Below are 14,634 nucleotides of genomic sequence, written 5' to 3'. Positions count from 1 at the left end.
CTGGTCCAACGCTCAGACAAGCTCGACGCAAGTAACGAGCATTATGGAAAGTCAATGATTGGCCTGTTCGGGTCTGTGCCCACACACAGCCATAACTAGAGCATTTCTGGCAGGAGGCAGTTCTGTTTTTTTGTTTGTTTTGGTCACACTACAGCCGAGAACATTGCTTCATCCCCCAGGAGGACCATTCACAGACTGTGAATGGCCTTTCTGTGGTGCATGCAAGCCTGTGCGTTGTGATTGTTGTTTCACGGACAAAATATAGAAGTACCCGCGATACTCAGCCGAGCTACGCGAGTACCTGAACACCCCGATGCTCGATCATCACTAATAGTGACATTTTTGATAATTGGTAGTGATGAGTGAGCACTACAATGCTCGGCACTCGTTAAGAGCAGTTGGATGCTCAGATGGGCAACTCAAGTATTGAGTGTAATGGAAGTCAATGGGGAAGAATTCCTGGGAAAATGCCCGAGTTCCCTATTGACTTCCATTATACTTGGGTACTCCAGTCGTGCCCATCCGAGCATCTAACTGCTCTTAATGAGTATCGAGCGCCCGAGCATGGCAGCGCTCGCTTGTCACTGTTTGTTACGTGGATCGAGCACTCGAACATGGTAGTACTCACTCATCACTACTCATTACAAGCACCTGAGCATGGTAGTGCTCGCTCATCACTATTCGTTATGAGTACCAAGCATGGAAGTGGTCACTCATCACAATAGCTACCGTAAGTTTTAAATAATATGGTCTCACTTTTGGTATAGACAATCCAATTTTTGTATTTATTTTAAACAAAAAAACATTTCCCCCAGTATTTTGTACTACAAGGTTTGAAACAAGTTTAAGCTTAATTTTCCAAAACATGATTTTTTTTACAGATTTTTTTTACATTTATCTCTACATTACAATTTTCATACTTTTTTTTTTTTTACAGAACTTTTACATAACGTATAAGTTAAAAGGCTGTTATAGCAATAGTGACAATTGTAATATTATCTGTGAGAGTCATCTAAGGGAAAAAATTCATCCAGCAACCAATTTCCTTTAAAATAATTTCTTCTTCTTTATTGTAAAGATTAAAAAAACTCCATTTCCAATGATAAAAAACAATGCATTGTCAGCAAGAGTACATGTTACGCGTTTCGGATGTTACACATCCTTAATCTGGAACATGTTTCAGATTAAGGATGTATAACATCCGAAACGCGTAACCTGTACTCTTGCTGACAATGCTTTGTTTTTTACAATTGGAAATTGAGTTTTTGTCATCTTTACAATAAAGAAGAAGAAATTATTTAAGGAAATTGGTTGCTGGATGATTTTTTTCCCTTGGATCTCTACATACGCAGTCTGGCTGAAGCTGTCTATGAATCCATGCACCTTCCTGGAATAGATGGTGGTCTCCTTACTGAGTGAGCTGGTTCCACATTTCCTTTCCTTCCTATCTGTGACAGTCAGTTTACTGCCAACGAGAATGGAAGAAGTACACAGGCATGTGTTTTCTAAGGCCTAAGCCACACTGCGAGAAAAACAGTGCGAGTGGAGTGCGATAAAACATCGCATTCCCCTCGGACCAATTCTAGCCTGTGTGTCAGCACACATGAGCGATTATTTTCTCAGCCCTAATCGGACCGAGAAAACAATCGCAGCATGCTGCGATTGTAATACGAGACTCTTTCTCTCGCACCCATTCAAGTGAATGGGGCGAGAGAAAAATCGCACTGCACTCCCGGTACACCGGTGTACCGCTAGTGCAGTGCGAGAATGGCAATAGCCGGCTATGCAGGAGAGAGGGAGAGAAATCCCTCCCTCCCCTGAGGTCTGCTGAGGAGCTGAGGTCTGCTCGCACGAACGGACCTCAGTTGCAAGGACACACGCATGACACTCGGCTCTGCTGTACTGCCAGCACGAGCCGAGTGTCATGCAAGTGGATCGCAGTAGTCCCCGTGTGGCCCCAGCCTTACAGTCTTCAATGAGTTCCGTAGTGTTCATTTATTTATAGCCTTTATGGATATAATATAGTTGTTCTGTACATAAATTTAGGCATTTTTTACATGATTACGAATGGCAGAATTCATAGCAACATAATAAGTTAAGACCCCCAGAGCTTAGTCGCACCCCTCAACAATCCTTCGAGTGTGAGATTTACCTGAGATTTGTCAAGCCCAAAGACAATAACCCCTTCCTTACGCTAACAGATCTATGATTCCTATTCCTTTACATTTAACAAATCCTAATCCTTTGAATAGTTCATGAATTTGATCAGAAGTCGTTTATGTAGCTTGATCACGTGATCGCACATGCACATAATTTATATTTCTGGAACATTGAACTAATTTTTTTTATTTTGGTAAAAAAACATATCTAAACTTGGTATTACAAATTTAGTGATTTGTGTTTTTCTTCATATACTGCCCTAGCGCTATACTATGATCATTGAAAAGATCGGGTCTTCAAAGGTGTTAAATGAACAGGGGTTGGCCAAACACGATCTGTAAAAAAAGAAAAATAGTAAATTAAATAATGCTTGACTTTTAGATGGCAAACTAAAATCAATTATTAAATTGACTTTTAAATTTAATTGCAATTTTTTAAAATTTTGTATGTAAATTTTGTTTGTTTTTTCTTTTTTACAAATGTGGAATATTATTTTGTAAAACTTAAAAATAAACACAAGTATAGTTCATTATTACTAATAGACTGAGCTGTCTTCATTTTGACTCCTGACTGTCTTTCATGACTCCCCATTTTCCTCTAGGGATAGGGAGTAAGCCGCTGTCAGACACCGTGATAACTGGTTGTTTAGTGTAAGAACAAAAAAATTGGGCGTTTTGAATAAAAATTGACCAATTCTTATCTCCCCCAATATGATCTCTACAGTGAGAGCCTGGAGATTGCGCCCACCCCCATTCACTGCAGATGGTCAGCAATAATGGATGGGCGTGGGGGCCCTTAGCTTTTTGTCTGTTAAACAGGTTTTGGTGAATTAAACTAAAAGAAGATATATATTATATTGATTTAAAACATTCTCAAGTAGATGAGGCTTTAAGGTTGGGTTCACAGTGTCTTTTTGAAAATGTTTTATTTCATTTGAGATGGGTTAGATATATTTCATAGGGATTTCACATTCATAAATAGGTTAAAAATTCAACAAAAATGCAGTGTGAACGCAGCTTATATAGGAATGGAAAGATTGTTAAAGGAGTTTTCCACAATCAAGATATTGATGACTTCTCCTTAGAATAGATCATCAGTATCAGATTGGTGGGGGTACAACACTTGGCACTCCCCACCGGTCAGTTGTTTTCAGATCCGATGGTAGCTGGATGTACACATTATACACAGCTTGATATAACACAGTTCTATACACTGTGTAGAGGCCTTTTTTGGTGTGAAGATATGAGGTCGTGGGTTGTGTTAATCACCTAGGCAGGTTAAAGATGCAACAATTTTTATTTACAATAGTGCTTATGCTCCTCCAGAAGACGTTTATCAACAATAGTCCTTAGGATAGTTCCTCAAATCCAGACGACAGATATCACGACCATAGCATGTGTATCCAGCTCCAGTTACTATAGTCCATTCACAGGCCGCAGTAACAGATCTTCTCCCTCAATGTCACAGCACCAGCTCACTGACCAAACATGTGGCTCATTGTTCTCCCTCTCCTGGGATCAGCCCCCTGGATAGGTAGAAGTAGTCATCACATCCACCCCCTTTTTTCATTTTTTTTCATGTAACTCCAAGTATGAAGGAGGGCAGGCTCCAGCCAGTCTATAGGATTGTGTATCAGAGGGGCCCCCTGCAGAGAACAACTGCCCACCAGATGTAGGACAATGAATCCTACTGCAGGCCTGATTACATTAGAGTCCATGTAGGCAAACTAGATATACACATTTACAACCCCTTCCCCCTGCAAATTGTGCACCTTAAACTGACCAGCAAGCAATCTCTAATTAAACACAACTGTAAGATTTGACAAAAGTGGTGCCCCATGCTGTAAAAATTCCAAGTCCCTTAGAGCTGTGGGCTCCGCTCTATGTCCATTTGTCCAAACGTCTTTAGTCCACATCCAGCTCATCACACTTGGTAATCCAGCTCAGCTCCTATTGAAGGGAATGTGATCTAAGCTGCAGTACCAAAAATGGCCACTGCACAGTGAATGAAACTGTAGTGTTCTAGCTCTAAACACTGTGTACAACTGATCGTGGCAGGGCCGAGAGTTGTACTTCCACCTTCATATATTGAAGACCTAACCTTGACAACTACTTTGTAATTTTTTTTTTTTAGGTAAAACTTGAAATGAGACATAAAACATTGCCTTTTGAAACTATATGTCCCTAATGATATCACTATACATCAATCACCACATACAATAGTCAGGGTTAACATACAGAATTTTCAACATGTAGTCTATTGTTAGATGAGGACAGCATGAAGCTATGGTAATGCATCTACTGAAGGACAGCATGCTGGGAGTTAGTCTTTTTCGAGACATTACTTTACCTCCCCATCAGATTTTGGAAACCTACACCATGGTCTGGTTTAAACTCGAAAACGTATGTCCTTTAACCAGACAAAGAGGTTTAGAAAAACATAAATAAGACTCTGCCCCTCCAAATCCAATCTATAAACTAATATTCAGCTTAAGTGGGCTCTCCAAATAAGATCTTTTAACACTAGAAGTCCCAGAGAGGGGTCATTTAACATTTCTAACATTGAAACCCTATGGAGCTCGAAATTCCTGGGATTTCTAGTGTTAAGAGTCACTGTATCAAACAATAAAAATATATATGACCACTAAGTTCCTTCTAATCCCGAAATTACAATTTTAGGCAAATCTTTAATAAGACCTCAAAACCAGTTACTGTTTAAAATAGTAGAGAAAAAAATAATAGAAATTGTGCAAATGAGTTCCCAAAATATGTTAAGATGTATATTTGGCGCCACCTGCTGGGGACTACTCCAATTTTTTTAATTTACATTTTTGACTGATTGTCACCATAGGACAACTGTCTTACAGCCTCATCGAGTTACAGTAGTAGATCTCAATATCCCCAGCTTGTTGTCACCATAGGACAACAGTCTCACTACCTTATCAACAGTTACAGTAGTAGTTCTCAATATCCCCGGCTTGTTATGGAGGTCTCCATGTTATGTTCTGAACAAACCAATGCTCTATCCCTCAGCGCCCCAATGTGTGAAGTATCATCGTGCCTCCAGGAAGGCTTCTCTTTGGTTCAGGAACTTACCGGAGTCCTGTATTATATATAGAGGGATGTCGTACATCTTCAGGAACTGTTCTGGAGTAAGTAAATCTTTACATTGCAGAAGGTGCAAGATGGAGGCCTGCGGGATGATCAGCTCCGGGACCTTCTCAAACACAGAGTCTGGGATATTTTTGGAGCCCTGAAATGTTACATTTAAAAAATTGACTATGTTGGTAACACAATTATATAAGATCTAGAAGAGTACGACTGATGGATTCTTGAGACAGATATTCCAATTGGAACATTTGTTTGTTTCATTTTGGATTAGATTTGCAGCTAATTCTGACTTGGTCTTCCTGTCCCACCACAAACCTTGGGGTATTTTGTGAGGTGCTTCCCGATCTTCATTATCTTGGTCAGACACTCGCTGATGATGCCGTCTGTGGCATCCTCGCTGAACTTCTCTCCCAAATACTGAACAGGAACATTCAAAACTTTGTAGCTCCACTGGTTGAAGAGCCGGCTGGGGATGTTATGAGCTATAACTACAATTTTAGGGTCCAAAACTAGTGCCCTGATGGAAAAAAAAAGCGATGAATAGCATAGAGTCATAACAAAATAGTTCCCAAAGGTTTATTTTGTTTTTAAAGGTAGCTGTAAAAAATGGGCAGATTTCCCTTTGACCTTTCAAATTTTTGAACATTACTGATAATCAAAAGCAATGATTAAATACCCATCGGAATAGTAACAGCAAATATATATTTAAAGAAGAACTTTAATCAAACCAAAAGTGCTCTGATTTTGTTTTTATTTCATTATCGCTGCTCTTCTGAATATTAAGCTTTTTTCCTTTTTAAAATCCATCATATGGTTCCAGAGATATGAACCTTTTCATTTACTGCAAATTTTTATGGTCTATTAAGGGGCGTGGCTCAGTGTAATTATGCAAAGGATCTAAAGACACTCCCCCGAGGATCCTCAAAAATAATAAATATGACTAAAAAGGCTCATATCTCCAGAACGGTATGACAAATTTATAAAAAAAAAATATATATATATTTTTCTGGAGACTAGTGATAATAAAATATGAGCAAAAACTGCCCACTTTCGACCTGGCAACAGGTCCTCTTTAAAGCAACAAATAATATGCCGTTATTAGGTATCACCATTTTTAGTTATATATTTTTTTACATTTATACGACTGTAGTAAAAAAATTCTAATTTATAACATAAAGGATCCCAAGAAAATCTAGAGCAGCAAATGAAAAATTATTTCTTCACACAAAAAAAACAAAGCCTCATAAAAAAAACTAAAAAAAGATTAATTTAAAAAGAAAAAAAAAAACTAAAAACAGCCTGGTCCAGAATTAAATAAACATGGTGACTTTAATCTGGAAAACAGCATCTGCCCCGTTATGGATTGCAACTCAGCTTCATTGAAGTTAATTTGGCTGAACTACAGTACCACAAACCACCTGTGAACAGATGGGGCGCTGTTTCTGGAAGAAAGCAAACATGTTTTTCTTATCCTTTACAGTTTTTTAAAGGTATATTAAAAATAAATCAATTTAGCTTTAGAGAGGGGTCTAAGGAAACTTTCCTGGTGATTTTTTAGGATTATCTAAATATAGGTTTTTAATGGAACCCATAAAGGGGGTTACCTGGATCGCAGACCACTACTGACCTGTCCGCTTGGTTTTTCATTTGTTGAAGATCCCGTATGACACAGTAGAGGACATCTCCACTAGACTGAAATAAAAGGTTACACGCATTCATTGATTATGAGAAATAGTAGGATACATAAAATAGCGGCAGGCATATACATGAAGATCAAACTGGGCCTCCTATTATGGTGTTTGGTTTTGCCAACAGGAAAAATGGCCTGGTGTTGGTTTTCCCCTTTCCATGATCCTTGAGCCAATTCCATACGCCACCACACTAATGCACCCAAAAACAAAAAGTATGGGATCAACCAAGGCTGAGCTCAGGGCCAGCATCCGTCAAAGGTGGACTAGTCAGATGTGTACACTGCACATACGGTACGGGCTCAGGAACTGAGACTGCTTCATACAGCTCCATACTGTTGTGAATGGAGCAATATCTGATCACATCGTCATTGCTCGAAAAATTAAAAAAAGTTATAGATCCAGGAAGGCGAAAAGGAAAAAAGACAATTGCAAGTAAGGAGTGAGACTCCATATCTTCGGTAGGTATGCCACTTTATTTTGGCTGTTTCTTACCTCCAGACAGTGGACGGTGTACGCAGGATACAAGAGCAGAAGACCGGTGACATTCTCCCCCTGATTATAGCGCTGAAATTGCTGCTCCCAGTATTCTGTGATACGAGATATGAACTCAGAATAAAATGACTGACGCTTAGTGTCAGATACCAACATCACTATGAACACTAAGGTAAGGTGAGCACCTACAAACTAGCGTTCTCCTTGCCTGACAAGTGTCGTGCTGATGGCGTAGTTTTTTGGCACAACCAGTGGATACCAAATAGAAAGAACCTCAATTATCAATATAAAATAAACTTTATTAATATCACGAATTTTTAAGAAAACACACCCAGTGACTGTGAACACACAGGGGCATACAAGGAAAATGGAAGGAGCTTCCTGGATGGGATCCCTATATTATCCTTATGAGATCCTGCTCCTACCTATCAACGGGGGGATATACAAATATATATAGCGCCGTAGATGTTCTGGGCGCCCCTGTTCAGCGTCAACTAACCCTTGATGCACCCTAAATTACAGTAAAGTATTAATAGCACTATAGGGGCAGGGAGGAAGGAGGAGGAGGCACTCTCTATGGGGTCCCTATCTCACCCTGTAGGAACTCACTCCTACCTACCAACGGAGGGTGTGACGCCGTAAATGTTTTGGGCGCCCCCGTTCCACGTCGGCTTTCCCTTAATGCACCCTAACTTATGAGTGAATAATACTAAAAAATGGCACAACACTCATACATGATTCAAAAAAGATGGATTTATAAACACGCAACCTACAGTTTAATAACATGGATACCGGTTCCTTACAGAATGATTAAAGTCAATAATCAGTATGCCAACACTTGAATCAATAAGTTTGTGACCATCATGCATGGATACACACCAAAACTTCAAAATTTATAGGCTTACCGAGATGCACAAGATAATCATAAAGCTAAATAATAAACTCATCAGTCGTGCAATCTTATATCAAGGCAATCCTACATACCAAGAAGCAAACCAGCAAGTTAAATGCAAAAATGCACACAAAAAGGGAGATATTTAGATACAATTACTTCCCTTCAAATTAATGTTTCCATATCGCCTCGACGCGTTTCCCCTTTTTCTAGGTACAAGCCATGGATCACCACATCTGACAGCTGGGATTTTGGCCTCCTGATGATCCTTGTACCTATAAAAAGGGCGAAACGCGTCGAGGCGATATGGAAACATTCATTTGAAGGGAAGTAATTGTATCTAAATATCTCCCTTTTTGTGTGCATTTTTGCATTTAACTTGCTAGTTTGCTTCTTGGTATGTAGGATTGCCTTGATATAAGATTGCACGACTGATGAGTTTATTATTTAGCTTTATGATTATCTTGTGCATCTCGGTAAGCCTACAAATTTTGAAGTTTTGGTGTGTATCCATGCATGATGGTCACAAACTTATTGATTCAAGTGGTAGCATACTGATTATTGACTTTAATCATTCTGTAAGGAACCGGTATCCATGTTATTAAACTGTAGGTTGCGTGTTTATAAATCCATCTTTTTTGAATCATGTATGAGTGTTGTGCCATTTTTTAGTATTATTCACTCATAAATTAGGGTGCATTAAGGGAAAGCCGACGTGGAACGGGGGCGCCCAAAACATTTACGGCGTCACACCCTCCGTTGGTAGGTAGGAGTGAGTTCCCACAAGGTGAGATAGGGACCCCATAGAGAGTGCCTCCTCCTCCTTCCTCCCTGCCCCTATAGTGCTATTAATACTTTACTGTAATTTAGGGTGCATCAAGGATTAGTTGACACTGGACGGGGGCGCCCAGAACATCTACGGCGCTATATATATTTGTATATCCCCCCATTGATAGGTAGGAGCAGGATCTCATAAGGATAATATAGGGATCCCATCCAGGAAGCTCCTTCCATTTTCCTTGTATGCCCCTGTGTGTTCACAGTCACTGGGTGTGTTTTCTTAAAAATTCGTGATATTAAAAAAGTTTATTTTATATTGATAATTGAGGTTCTTTCTATTTGGTCTTTAAAACTCAATTCGACTGAACTGTCTTTGATAATTTCACAACCAGTGGATACTTAACATTCACCTTAATGATGAGTTATTCTGTATCGGGAGCTGAGCGTGGCCGGCAATGTCACAACCACCAATACCTGCCAGATGGCCATCAGAAGGTGTTGTGAACGTCTCCTATCCGAATGACTAGGACGGGTGCTCGATACCTGCCGATCACCCACATGTTCCAGCAGGTATCAGTGGACTTAACATAGCCGGCCCCGCTTACTTCATGACACAAGTGGAGCTGGAGTAACTCTTTTAGGTCCCCAACGTCATGACTAGGCTGTCTCTGAGGGCAGAGTTCAAAAGAACAAGACATGTTGGATTTCGATATAGCTGATCCTTTGTTCCTCAGGAAAGTTAAGTCCACATTCAAGGTGTCTAGCAGAGAGACCTAAGCCTACCCGGTCGAGTGTGCATGTCTTTGGTGGATCCAGTAGGAATAGTTATTAGCCTAACAACTAGTTGATTAGCACCAATCTGGGTTCCTTTAGATCATACACTTTTTAGTATTTGACCACATGGTTCTTAGGTTCTACCCAAAAGTAAGGAAGAGAGAGAAAAAGGAGCCAGCACGATCTGAAATTGGCATGCATCATATAAAAAGTGAAAATTCACTTCAAATTGATCAATTCTTTGAGCCACCCCTGCCAACGTCACGGCAAATCTCAATAGGGGGGTCCTACTCTATATTCTGTATTTCATGTGCCATGCGGCCTCCTAGATAAAGTTAAAAGCAGAACCATAATGGAGCACACATACCTGTAACCTGTATATAGCCGCTTCCATGTTGCAAAAGAGGCAATTGTGGATAGAGGCCAGCCCAGGTTCCAGCATGTGGAGCAAGCTCTACACATACCAGGACTATATCAGAACTGACCCTCCCAGTGCCAGACAGCAACCATTGACAAAGGCGGACCAGATCCAAGAATGGTGCTTAATTAGCATTGCCTGTGGAAAGGGGTGAGGTAACTGAATATGAACAGCTACCTACAGGAGGAATACATTGCAAACCAAAATCAGGCGTGCATGGTATGGTGATGGTCAGTCACCAGAAATTGTAGCATAACTACAGTCATAACAGAGAAATAAATCTGTGAATTTGCACTTTTTATATGATGCATGCCATTTTCAGATCGTGCTGGCTCCGCTCTCTCACTGGTTGTAGTTATGCTACAAATGTCTGGTGGCTGGTCACCACCATGCTATGCACGCCTGATCTTGGTTTGCAATATATTCCTCCTGTTGGTAGCTGTACACATTCAGTTGCCTCACCCTTTCCACAGGCATTGCTAATTAAGCACCATTCTTGGATCTGGTCCGCCTTTATCAATGGTTGCTGTCTGGCACTGGGAGGGTCAGTTCTGATATAGTCCTGGTATGTGTAGAGCTTGCTCCACATGCTGGGACCTGGGCTGGCCTCTATCCACAATTGCCTCTTTTGCAACATAGAAGCGGCTATATACAGGTTACAGGTATGTGTGCTTCATTATGGTTCTGCTTTTAACTTTATCTAGGAGGCCGCATGGCACATGAAATACAGAATATAGAGTAGGACCCCCCTATTGAGATTTGCCGTGACGTTGGCAGGGGTGGCTCAAAGAATTGATCAATTATTTGCTAAAAATCTCATTTATATTACAATACAGTTGGAATAAAGCTGTGAATTTGCACTTTTTATATGATGTATGCCATTTTCAGATCGTGCTGGCTCCCCTCTCTCCCAAAAGTAAGGACTAGCCCTGGAGGACACAGACAAAAGAGGGCCCATCTGCAAGAACAGTCTATGGGCTCTTTGGAGTCCAGTAATTCATGAAAATGCAAAATGCCACCTGCTTTGGACTTGGATGTGGGCCCCCTACCTCTAGGGCTCCTGTGCGGTCACACAATTGATATATCTGCCCCTGCTCCAAGGTCCATGTACAGTATATCTGACTTTTGGGTAGGATTAAGGAGCTGCAGGTTCTTGAATCTGGCACTGGATGCCTTTGAGAAACAAAATATCATCCCCTACAATATTAATGGATACATAAACATTACACATAATCATCCCTAGGGGGAATGGACCCTCACTCTAGTTCACATCATTTACCTCCAAGGTCTCTCTTATCAGCCAGATTTGGGGAAATCTTAGACATGAATATCAGTCGGTGCAGAAGTGATTTCTAAATAAAATATAAAAAATGAAAAATAGCAAGCAATATTTAAAGATCTTTATACCATAAATCAAACCTTCACATGAAATGAACTAACTTTGTATAAGATCTTAGCAGAGAAATCCGCTTCTTTCTCCTCCTGGACAGATCTTTCACTCTCAATTTGTGGGTAAAATCTGTATTCAGTGAATTCCAATTTTTGAAATAGAAGATGACATTTGGAGCTTTTAACATTCTATGGAGGAGATAGTGTCCGACACAGATATTCTGCTGCAAGTTCTCCTGAAACAAGTTATACTTTTCCATAGAACTTTATGAGCACCAACTGTCATCTCCTATCTCAGTAACAGATTTGACCCATGAGTAGAGAATATGGGAGCTTGAGGCAGACACGAACATTCTGCTGCAAGTTCTCCTGAAACGACAGTTACAGTTCTCTATAGAACCTTATGAGCACCAACTGCTATCTCCTATCTTAGGAATAGATTTGACCCGTGAATTGAGAATATTGGAGCTAAAGACAGACACTGACATTCTGCTGCAAGTTCACTGAAGCGACAGTTACAGTTCTCCATAGAACCTTATAGATCCACCTGTCATCTCCTAGCTCATTAATAGATTTGAGCCATGAATTAAGAATATGGGAGCTAGAGGCAGACACAGACATTCTGCTGCAAGTTCTCCTGAAATTACCATTACACTTCTCCATAGAACTTTGTGAGCACCAACTGTCATCTCCTATCTCAGGAACAGATTTGACCCGTGAATTGAGAATATTGGAGCTAGAGACTGACATGACATTCTGCTGCAAGTTCACCTGAAGCGACAGTTACGGTTCTCCATAGAACTTCATAAGCACTAACTGTCATATATCTCATTAATGGGAAAAGGTTTGTATACATTGAGGACAAATTTGACCAGTGAATTAAGAATTTTCAGAATAAATGAGCAGTCCAGGAGGAGAAAGAAGTAAATTTTTAATAAAATATATTACAAAGTATTATTGATCTTTAAAAAAAAAATGAATATAAGTAAAACAATGATAATTCTGAATCCCACAGTCAAACCATGGACTAAGTATTTATTTTTATGGTTTAGTGTAAAGAACAATTATGTAAGTATTGGCTAATTGTGTTATCATAGGGACAATGAGCAGCAAAAGTACAGGGACAGGAAAGTGGTGGCCAATAGTGTTATCATAGGGACAATGAGCTGCAAAAGTGCAGGGACAGGAAAGTATTGCCCAATAGTGTTATCATATTGAAAATGAGCTGCAAAAAGTACTGGGACAGGAACAATTTAGGGGTTGAAATATTTTGCAATGAACAGTATATAGCTTATTTTATGTCTGCAGAAAATCACATAATAATATATAAAAAAATATGATAATAATGAAAACTACAAAATGCAGCTACACAATGGTAAGTCCTATACTCACCACCAGAGGGCACAGTCACATTATAGACCTTATATTTTAATAAAAAATTAATGCACAAAAATAAAATTAGGTAAAAAAAAAAATTGTTCCCATGCTTAGCGTCTGCACCCCCAAAATAAATTTCCCTGTACAAAAAGGGAGCACAAGACTGACCACATCATCACGGGCATTCAAGACCATTCGCTTGTTGAGTAGCTGATGAAAAAAACTCGTCTCTAATTTTTCTGGAGTCGGTTCTGGCTTCCATGACAGCACCCTGGCCTTCCCGGCTTCCATGGTCAGATGCTAGCCTAGAAAAAAAAAAATTATATATAATATATAACTTAATTTGCACTAAAAAAAGGGGAAAAAAAGAACTAAAAGACATCTAAAATCAGTTAAAAATAAAAATATAAAAGCGATATACTAAAATAAAAATGTAAAAGGCAATGTTACAAAAAAAAATAAAAAATGCAAAAGGCAATGGTACAAAAAGATAAAAATAAAAAAGTATGCAATCCGCAATGTTACAACAAAATTAAAAAAAAGAATGAAAAAGGCAATGTTACAAAAAATAAAAACTGTAAGAGACAATGTTACAAAAAATAAAAAATGCAAGAGGCAATGTTACAAAAAATCCAAAAGGCATGTTATAAAAAAATAAAAAAATGCAAAAGGCAATGTTACAATAAATAAAAAAAAAATGCAAAAGGCAAAGTTATAAAACAATAATAAAAATATTCAAAAGGTAATATTACAAAAAATAAAAATAAAAAAACAAAAGGCAATGTTACAAAAAAATGCAAAAGGCAATATTATAAAAAATAAAAATAAAAAGTGCAAAAGGCAATGTTATAAAAAATAAAAATAAAAAAATGTTAAAGGCAATGTTCTAAAAAAAATAAAATATGCAAAAGGCAATGTTATAAAAAAAAAATGCAAAAGGCAATGTTACAAAAAAAATAAAAAAATCTGCAAAAGTCAATGTTACAACATTTTTTTAAAAAATACATAAGGCAATGTTACAAACAAAAACGCAAAAGGCAATGTTACAAAAAATAAAAAAACTGCAAAAGGCAATGTTACAAATAATAAAAAAACTGCAAAAGGCAATGTTACAAAAAAAAATTAAAAAAAAATGCAAAAAGCAATGTCAAAAAATCAAGCAATAGTTAAAAAAAAAAAGCTTAAAAACAGAAACCATCTTACTTTAAAAGTAGAAAGTGGATGTGAGGTCCATGTTTTGGAGTGAAGTGAAATTTTCTAACACCCTAATCTTTTACGTTTGTGGTATCTCAGCAACGGGGCGACCGGCCTCCCGCTCGGGCTTACTGCTCCTTTGTGCGGTTTGTTAGCATATTCTGTTGCCTTCCAGCAAAGCCGCTGTTGCCGAGTAACTCATGAATAGTCAGTAATTACCTGCGCTCCTGTGGCCTCGGCTTGATTTTTGTATTGTACTTTCTCCATAAAAAAAAAAAAATAAACCAAAATTGATTCTGTGCTAAGCAGGTGAAGAATGACTGATCAAAGTTAGGAGTCATGCCCCATCAGGCTCTA

At 38.8% G+C, this 14,634-nt stretch overlaps 1 protein-coding gene across 3 annotated transcripts; it reads right to left on the bottom strand.

The window, feature by feature from the left end:
* Window positions 1-1,319: 1,319 nt before the first annotated feature.
* LOC142310425 (testis-expressed protein 47-like) lies at window positions 1,320-14,589 on the bottom strand. Of its 3 annotated transcripts, XM_075347951.1 has the most exons (9): window positions 14,287-14,403; window positions 13,252-13,388; window positions 11,597-11,669; window positions 7,454-7,548; window positions 6,898-6,962; window positions 5,586-5,787; window positions 5,256-5,412; window positions 4,510-4,569; window positions 2,414-2,495 (listed from the first exon to the last, which is right to left on the bottom strand). In XM_075347951.1, the coding sequence occupies exons 2-8, from the start codon at window positions 13,372-13,374 to the stop codon at window positions 4,532-4,534; spliced, it is 753 nt and encodes a 250-aa protein (XP_075204066.1). In that variant the 5' UTR covers window positions 13,375-13,388; window positions 14,287-14,403; the 3' UTR covers window positions 2,414-2,495; window positions 4,510-4,531. The 3 variants fall into 3 exon arrangements, with proteins under 3 accessions (XP_075204065.1, XP_075204064.1, XP_075204066.1); XM_075347950.1 differs by lacking the exons at window positions 4,510-4,569; window positions 14,287-14,403 and adding an exon at window positions 14,497-14,589 and having other exon boundaries at window positions 1,320-2,495; XM_075347949.1 differs by lacking the exon at window positions 4,510-4,569 and having other exon boundaries at window positions 1,320-2,495.
* Between the last annotated feature and the right edge of the window lie 45 nt (window positions 14,590-14,634).

Source organism: Anomaloglossus baeobatrachus, chromosome 5 (genome assembly GCF_048569485.1).
Source record: "Anomaloglossus baeobatrachus isolate aAnoBae1 chromosome 5, aAnoBae1.hap1, whole genome shotgun sequence".
Taxonomy (NCBI): Eukaryota; Metazoa; Chordata; class Amphibia; order Anura; family Aromobatidae; genus Anomaloglossus; species Anomaloglossus baeobatrachus.
Note: the sequence above shows the minus strand (reverse complement) of the source record. Positions and strands in the feature narration are given on the sequence as shown.